The sequence below is a fragment of the Nuphar pumila genome, chromosome 13 (assembly GCF_984573655.1).
Source record: "Nuphar pumila chromosome 13, dmNupPumi1.hap1.1, whole genome shotgun sequence".
Lineage (NCBI taxonomy): Eukaryota > Viridiplantae > Streptophyta > Magnoliopsida > Nymphaeales > Nymphaeaceae > Nuphar > Nuphar pumila.
This window is the reverse complement of record NC_143261.1, coordinates 66,649,425-66,658,702: the sequence shown is the minus strand read 5'-3', so window position 1 is coordinate 66,658,702 and position 9,278 is coordinate 66,649,425. Positions and strand designations below refer to the sequence as shown.

The window sequence follows — 9,278 nt, the reverse complement described above, 5'->3', positions numbered from 1 at the left end:
ATCATCTTCATAGCAGCCAACCCCCTTATATAATGAGGAAAGAGGCAGTTACATAGGTAACTCCCACCCACTATCTCCCCATTATGTGGCCCACTAATGGTGTCAATCCGGGTCACCTGAATGGGTTGGATCCAGATCCGTTATGTCCAACAATCAATTCATGGAATAATCTTTTCACATGGATACTATATTTTGTATCCCGTTCCATAGCACTTACAAATCATATTAAAAACTTCATAAAAAAGGGGCCGTGTCCCCATATCCGCAGCTGTATTGGCAGCTACAACCTGTAGGAGGTGGTAGTTACCAAATCCAGTTTTAAGTGCAAATACCATGAAAGAGACCATCTCATCTGCATGAACTATCTTTTCAATGTCACTCTCAAACCACCATCCCCATAGGAGTTTGGCCAAATTTAAACCCAAATCATCAGTTACTGTCCCAGCTAGCATCTCGGGGCTGGTAGTTGAGGTATGGATTGAAGAATTGGGTTGGACTACTTAGCAATGGCTGTTTAGGAGAAAGGAATTGAGGAAGCAGCAGCATTTGCACCCAAAAGTGGAACAGGCAAATACTACCTCCAGTGGTGGAATTTGCCAATCCCGGAACCGAGGGTTTTCACTTCTCCAATTTCATAAACTCTGTTTGATGCACAGCTCCCAAAACAGCACCTTCGAAAAATTTATATTTGTCAACATACTGCTTAACCATTGGATTGACAATTTAATGATAGTCCTGTTTTGTTCCTTAATGTTGGCATCCTTGTAACCATTTCTTTCTCAGAAACATTTTGGATTAGAAGAACAAGTTACCAAATTGCTAGTTCCTTAATGTTGGCATCCTTGTAACCATGTCTGGAAAAAAAGAGCTCTTGAATAAAATTTACAGTAAAAGTAAATCCTTTAATGAACTTGTTGGCAACCAGTCAGACGATCACATTCACTTATTAATATTTGTCAACCCTATGTGCTCCATATCCACTGTCTGTGCCACGAAAAACCAGATTTTCAATTCTTGGGTTCTGCTTACAGAGATTGCCCTTTATACAACTTAAGAGATCTGAAGCAGTTTCCATCCCTATTGAAGCACACAAAAATACACAATATGAAGAAATAATGATAGTAGAAAAAGAAAAGAGCATAAGCCTAATAGCTGATTGTAGCAACACTAAAAATTGACTGTATAATCATAACAACGATTTCTAACTGTTGAGCATTTCAGGGTCTGTGACAGCCTAAACTATAGAGTTGCTTCAATGCTGCAGAATTCAGTTGTAGTTAACATACTTCACAAATCAAGACACTTCTGATAGCCTGTTTTGCCATTAATATGTGGGCAACCATAAGAATTTTGTATTTTCAGAACATGCTCGGTTAAGACTATATTCTCATATAGCACGACCATTGTTGTCCATATCGTAAGATACATGTCATATCAATGCAAGAGATCGATGCGATACACCCGTATATCAATACGGGTGTGTATCATAGGTATATTGCATGCTATGTCACACCGACTCGGCCAGGGGGTCGATGCACCCGCATCGACACGGGTGCCGCTTCGAACACATGGCAGACTCGGTCAATAGGTGTCAGACTCGGTCAACACACCTGGGCCGAGTCCGTCCACTTTATAGACTCAGTCAACTTTGACCGAGTCTATATTCATCCAATTTGAAAAGTCATTTGGACTCGGGTCGGGTCCGGATCCAAAACAGTCTTAAGGGTCAGAGCCCGACCCTTAATAGGCGCAGAGGGAGGGGAATACTCCCGAATTCGTTTTAGCCTTTTAGGGTTCTCTCATCCGAGCTCCAGCAGGCCACCGGTGACCACCGCCGCCGGCGACCACCGCCGCCACCGACCACCGCCGCCACCAACCCTCTGCCACCGCCCCTCGAGCCTCCCTTTTCTCTCCCGTTTCCCGACCACCCGGCGCTGACAGCCCCCCTCTCGCTCGTCGTATTCCGGCAGTTGACGCCAACACTCCCCATGCGCTTCCCAACATTGACGACTCCTTTTTCCGACCACCTCTCAGGTAATCTCTCTCTCTCCCTCTCATTGTCTTCTTCTTCTCCCTGATTGCCCAGAGGAGGGGCTGAGCCCTCCCTGCCATCCCATTTTCACAGGGGAGGGGCCGAGCCCCTCCCCTCTCCATCGCTTCCCCCTCCCCTCTTCGTCCTCTCCTTCATTGCCGGCAGGCAGGGCCCCTCATGGGAGATGGCCTCGTTTGAAAGAGAGGGCAGGATTCCAACTTATCTTGAAAATATCCCGATTTTATTGGGGTATTTTCAGTAGTAGGTGTAGAGAAAAATGCCATGTTTTGAAAATATCGTTTGTTCGTTAAATATTGCGGTTTTTTGTGCCCGTGTAATTGGGTCCGGTATACCGGGATCCTTTGTAAAACATATCTGCAGAATCAGGATGTTAATGAAATAAAAAATAGTTAAAATTGTTGTGCATGCTTATATATTTTATATTTTTTCAAAAAAAGTTAATTATATATATATATATAAAACTGAGTCTCCGTGTCCAAAATTTTTGAAATTGCGCCGCACCTGTGTTGCACCCGCACCTGCACCCATGTGACATAGATTGCATGTATCGTACGATACATGCAAACTTAATAATGGGCAAAACCGTGTTTTTATGTTTTTTAGTTTTAAAGAGCTTTCGAGGGTCAAAACCCTCATTCGTATAGAACATATTTAAGAGTTTTTCACGCACTCTAGGAGCCGTGAGTTTATTTTGGAGGGCCGATCTTTGCGTCGGAAAGAGGGATTTCTTGATTTTTCAAGTAAGAGTGCATTTCCACCATTTTTTACTCAAAAAAGTGGGTTAAGGTAAAAAAAATGCATTTCCACCGCTTTTTCACCCAAAGAACTATGTCACATGGGTGCGAGTATTCGGCACTTCCAAAAAACCCAGGTGCGGGGGTGCGGCAAGGGAAAAATGTAAAAAAAAGTATATATATATATATATATATATATATATATATATATATATATATATATATATATATATATAATGTGGGGTCGGGGGTTCCCCCCGACGCGGTCAGCGAGTGGGGGTCGCCCCTGGCAGGGGGTTATAGGGGGGCAGCCCCCCCCCCCCCCTAAGAATTTTTTTTTTAAATTCCGCAGCCCATTTCATAGGGCAAATTTAAAATATATATATAAAAGGTGGGGTCGGGGGTTCCCCTGGACGCGGTCAGCGGGCGGGGGTTCAGGGAGGGGCGCCCCTGGCAGGGGGTTATAGGGGGGCAGCGCCCCCCCCCCCCCTCCCCCTAAGATTTTTTTTTCAAATTACGCAGCCCATTTCATAGGGCAAATTTAAAAAAAAAAAAATCCAAAAAAAAAGGATTGAAATGACCCTGGGTGCGGTCAACGCACCCAGGGTCGAGTTGACCGCACCCAGGGTCGAGTTGACCGCACCCGCGTCGAGTCGCATCGACGCGGGTGCGGCACCCTGCTAGCCGAATCCCTGTTACATAGCCAAAGAAGTGAGTTAATGTAAAAAAATGCATTTTCACCATTTTTCACTCAAAAAAATGGGTTAAGGTAAACAAATCTTTGTTATAAATAAAATTTCAAAGTTACTCTCCAAAAAAAATTTGCCTCGGGGGCGCTTCCCCCTACAACTTAATTCGTAAAAATTAAAGATTTATATCAAGGTAGAAATCAGGTTCCAGACTCCGCCAACAAAGATAACATCAGATGATCGGACGACAATTGGGCACTCAAGTAATGAGTAAAAACCGATTAAAAATCGAGTGCAACTATTGTCATAATATTTTTGTTTATGTAATATGAAAGTATGAGTTTTGTGGCATGTTCTTAATTGCAAGATATTTAATATTTTGCATTGTTCTTGTGAGATAGTTGATATTTGATAATATTTTATGCACTTCATAGAGATATAAATGGTTCATATGTGATTTTATGGTTGCATTTTTTGCATTTCATCATTGTTTCTTGTGTTATGATTTTTTAGAACTTTTGCTATTTTTTTCTGATTTTTTTAGAATTTTATAAATTATTTTTTCAAACTTTACAATTTTTTACTATCATTTTGGGCCCGCCCTACTGATAAGAGTTACGATAAGATACTTGCAACCTTAAACACGACTAACAAAGAGAAGGGGGATTTTGTTCACAATAGATATTTGTTAATTTTGTGCATGCATCTGCATTGACAGCATTCCAGTCTTACGATATATGTGCGTTTCTTCCACATGGAAGGAAAGCTATTAAAGTTCCGGTCTTCTCCTCTTTCAAATATAAAGAATCTTATTGAAAACATAAAACAAAATAAAATAGAAGAGGAAAGATCTTCGGAATCCTAACACTCACTACTTGATATCAAGGAGAAGATGTCTTTACCTGCAAGATAAGCACCATGAACATACCCATTGAACTGTTTGCTGGTGTGCTCACCAGTAAAATATATGGGACCAACAGGCTCCTGCACATTCAAAAAACTTTCTTATCTCACAGCATTTCATACTCATCTGTACATCTCGATGGCCAATGTTAATCTAAGGATTTAGCACTTTTATCACCTTTAACTCATCAAAATCAACTTCAGTGGCTCCTACAGGCCAGTTGCTGTAAGAACCACGATAGAGTCTGTCCCTCCTCCATCTCGGAACAAAAATTTCCTCAGCATCAGGAATATTGGTGCCAAACATTCTTCGAAGTACTTGCATTATTTCTTCCTTGGTTAAACTATCAGACTGTCGCTCTATGCGCCTTGATTCATCATCTGTAACAGTCACAAGTAGTATGCTGGATCCTGGGTACTGGTTCTCTAGATGCTTAAAAAAAACATATAAAGTAATCAGATATCTTTAAATTTTTAATCAATAAATTCTTATAAATAATGCATCATTTATCTTTGAAGATTCAAACTTACTTGCCACATTGTATAATAACCTCTCCTCTCATTTGCATACACAAAAAATTCAGTCCCTGGGCCAGATGGCCAGAATTTGAATGGGAATTTCAGGAATATCTTAGTAAATATGGCCATATCAAACTTGAATATTGAGAGGAGCTTCCATCGCTGTATCAACAGTCACAATTACAATAAGCAAGTTAAAACAAGATGGAAACACTAACAATGGAACAGAAAGATATCCTCTTACTCACAGGTAATTCAGGCTTGAACTCAATAAGTTTGCTTTGAAGGACACCTATACTAACAGATAAAATAACGTAGTCTGCACTGTATGTGGAACCATCTTCAACAGCAATCTCAGCACCCTTCTCCCCATATCGAATTTCTCTAACAACCTGCAAATGATCCAAGTTCTTAGAAAACTCCCAATGAGAGTCTGAAACAGACATTTTTCCATGTCAAAAGATAAAAATATACCTTGCGAAATTGGATAGAAGGATCACTCAAGTTTCCCTTAGTCGATTTCAAAAACTGGCCAGCTAATAAATGAACAAGATGTTCATATCCTCTTTCATCTGCAACAAAGCGCTCAGACTGCCCGTAGTATGAAAAAGTTGGAATTGGTTCTACATTCTTTAAGCTTGTAATTCTCGGTGGTTCTGACACCAACATGTGAAAAAACTTAAACCAAGATAATAAAAAATGTCCCAACATCATTTTTCTTTACAGTTAGAAGGTTTTAAGCAAATGGAGTCACTTTCAGGTACCTGCAATCTCAGCATCATAAGCCATAAAATCCAACGCCATTTCCAAAGGAGTTTGTGGAACACTACCATTAGCACATGACCAAAATCCAAATGAGTTTTGTACCACTCTGTTAAAAGATGGAAACAGACCAAAATCAAGCTTAATTTTTGGTAAAGACTTACTATCCGAATATCCGCTGCGCTGCCAAAATGGAAACATCTTCATCATTTTCTCTCAGGACTGCAGAAAAGTGTGAACTGAAATTGAATGAAGATGCTTGCTTTTCATAAATTCTTGAAACCACTGAAAGTGGAAAATGGTCACCACTGTTGTTATTTGTAAGGCAAGTCAGTAACAGGAAATGCTTCAGAATCAGCAAATGCTTCACAAGCACACATACTCATGGAGAGAGAGAGAGAGAGAGAGAGTTTTGTACTTGGAATCATAATAGTTGGAGGTCATATTGGAGTGGTCCGAGAAGAAAGTCCTGAGATTGCAGCCATTAGCAAGTTCCAAGATGGGGTTAAGGTTAGGCCCACCAACACCCTCAATCCAGTTAGCACCAAGCTCAACAGTTTTGCCAGCAAAGACATGCTTGCGCACTCTTCCACCAATCCTATCACTACCTTCCAATATCAAGAAGTCATCAACCCCATTTTCGGATAGCTTCTTAGCAGCCATTATACCTATATCAGAAACACACGCAACCATCAAAAGGAAACTCTTGTTCCCTCTTTTTCTCACATACACATGAAAATATGAAGATGGTGTTGATAAATATTGTGCTTTCATGCATACCTGACATCCCAGCCCCAACAACAATCACTTTGTAGGGCTTTGACGATGATGATGATGTTATTGACAAAAGCATACAAATGAGATGTATGATGAGCTGAAGCAGAGCCATGTTTAGTGCAGAGAGATGCATTTTGGGGAAGGTTGGTACAAGTTTTCTCTGAGATGTTATGGGGCCAGAGAAACAGGACAGACAGTCCTGTTAGTTTCTTTGGTTCCTTTTAAGAGAGAGAGAGAGTGTGGTTAAAAAGAAGGTGCACGATGAGCCATCAACGCACTGTATTATTATTATAATGAAGGCAACATGATTGTAATATGTGCAACATGTTGATTGGTTGGTTTTATCCGTAGTTAATGGAAATGCAATTTTCTCGACGGCCTCATGGTCACATCAACAGTGATGGTGGAGATTAATTGTAAAAACTCCAAGCATCCATCACTGATCACTGTGGTTAAACAAATGACACTTGAAACCAAGTTTCTAACCTGGTTTTGGGTGAAAACCCAGTTACACTGTCTCTATCTTCATGACGGTTGGTGCCTCCACAACCGATAGATGGCATTGTCATTTCAAGGATGCATCAAAGCTTAAGCTTAACCATTCATTCTATTTAGACTCAAGTTACATTCTCAATTCTGAGCAATTCATTCAGAATCGTATCAGACACTGAATTTATATTTTGATTCTCAATCGAACGGAGCCGAGTCTCCTAATTTTTAACAAAAAAAAAAGGACGTGTCAAGAAATACTATAATAATATTAAAAGTCATTTAAAAATAAATTGAATCGATTTTTTGACCGATTCGCACAGATATTAACATTAATTCTGAGTATTAAAACAAACTTTTTTAAGACTCTGTTTGGAATCTTGGAGCCGGGACGGGAGTTTATACATTTGATAAAAACTTAACAAAACTACCTTGTCAGTGGATGTTTGAAAACTGACAACTGAGAAAAGTTTTTTATTTGCACCAAATTTTGTTAACTATAAGGGTGTCAATGGGCGGGGAATGGCCCAATTCCAACCTGTACAGGATTCAGATTCGGTAACAAAGGAAGAAATTTGATTAACTGTCAGGGTCAGATCCATTGAGGATAAGGAGCTAGGTATGGTTTATGAAATTTTATACCAAACCTAGTCCGACTTGAGTCGTTTAAGGGTGTCAACGGTTGGATCTGGTTTGTGCTCAGGTAGGTCCAAACCCTGATATGACTTTCGGGTCTACTATGAGAAAAACAATACTCGAGTCCAATAAGGATTACATGAACGACCTGGTCTAGACACAGTAAAATAATATATATGTTTTTTTACTTTTTAGTCATGGATCTTAATTGGTACTCGGGTCAGACCCTAGTCTGGTATGAATTTCGCATACCATACCTCCATATACTAATCCGACGCTTGGGGTCCGACCTAGATTTTAATCGGTCCTCCTTCGTTATTACCAACCCTGAGCCTACAGGGTTTAGTACAGATTGGGTCTGTGTCAAACCCAACCAATTGACACCCCTAGTTTCAATTAAGATCTACAATGTTTTAATGTAAAAGACATAGAAAACAATATTTTATTACGAATGAACTGGGTCTGATTTATATAATCCTTATGGACCTGGGTATGATTTTTTTTCTATGGAAAAACTGGTGAGGCTTGAGAATTCTACCTGATACCATACCAGCACTTCTACTTTGGATCCAAATCTGAACCCACCCAATTCGCCATTAATGATGATGTCATCTCATTGGTGGTCTTCAACTGTTTGCACCCAAATTATGCCAAAACGCCAACGATGGTGATTTGACATATCACGGACCCATTCCCAAAAGCTTGGTCTAAATCAATTTTGTCAGTAGGGGGTGGCATTCTGGTCGGGTTGGCGGGTCGGGTCGGCGGGTCAGCATACCTCAACACGAACCTGACCTGTTTATTAAAAGGGGTTGGCTGCGGCAAACACGAACCCGACCTATTTAATAAACAGGTAACCCGACACGACACGGTTAACCCGTTTAATAAACGGGTCGGGTCGGGTCGGGTAAACGGGTAGGCGGGTTAGCGGGCGGGTTGGCGAGTCGGGTTTGAGTAAACGGGTTGGCGGGCGGGTCGGGTCGGGTAAATGGGTTGGCGGGTCGAGTTCGGGTAAACGGGTTGACCCGCCCGCCTAACCCGTTTATTAAACGGGTCAGCCGGGTTGGCATACCCCTAACACAAACCTGACCCGTTTAATAAACGGGTTAGGTGGGTCGACCCGTTTACGACATGAACCCATTTAAGCCAAACCCGAAGCCGGTTAAGAAGCGGGTCAGGTTGGTGGGTCGTGTCAGATTTTGCCACCCCTAGTTGTCAGTATCAGTATCTGTTTCAGCTCTGAATCCTTTGACCACTGATTCATCTATATTGGCCGATACCGATACTGAAGTGAATAATTTTGTATTGGCCAGAAAATAAAAAATAAAAATTATTTACGATACATGTAAAACCTAAAAATTTTAAGAAATTTTTAGAGAAATAAAAGTGTGGAATTCTGCAAAATGCTATGACTATGACAAATCCAATGGAATTCCATTGAAATCCAGGTTGGTCCACACGGGTCCAACAAAGAAAACACGGATTGGGAATCAGATTCAAACTCTAGGGAGATCCGAAGATCCGACTCGCTTTGAGAGGGAATCTCGAGAAATTTGAATATTTCAAGACTTTGGTGCGAGATCCAAAATACATTAAACAAAAGTAAATGTGAAGATAAGAAGAATCGGGAAAGCCCACGTGAAAATGAGAAAACCCACCAAAAAAAGGAAAACGTTAAGTGTTAGCTTATATAAATTAATCTTGCCAAAACAAACA

At 40.7% G+C, this 9,278-nt stretch overlaps 1 protein-coding gene across 1 annotated transcript; it reads right to left on the bottom strand.

Annotated features, from left to right (window-relative positions):
• Positions 1-864: 864 nt before the first annotated feature.
• PAO1 (polyamine oxidase 1) lies at positions 865-6,549 on the bottom strand. Its single transcript, XM_089986244.1, has 10 exons — positions 6,441-6,549; positions 6,079-6,328; positions 5,825-5,968; positions 5,663-5,724; positions 5,373-5,554; positions 5,147-5,290; positions 4,911-5,060; positions 4,558-4,812; positions 4,379-4,460; positions 865-1,077 (listed from the first exon to the last, which is right to left on the bottom strand). Exons 1-10 carry the CDS (start codon positions 6,547-6,549, stop codon positions 947-949), a joined length of 1,509 nt encoding a protein of 502 aa, XP_089842370.1. The 3' UTR covers positions 865-946.
• Between the last annotated feature and the right edge of the window lie 2,729 nt (positions 6,550-9,278).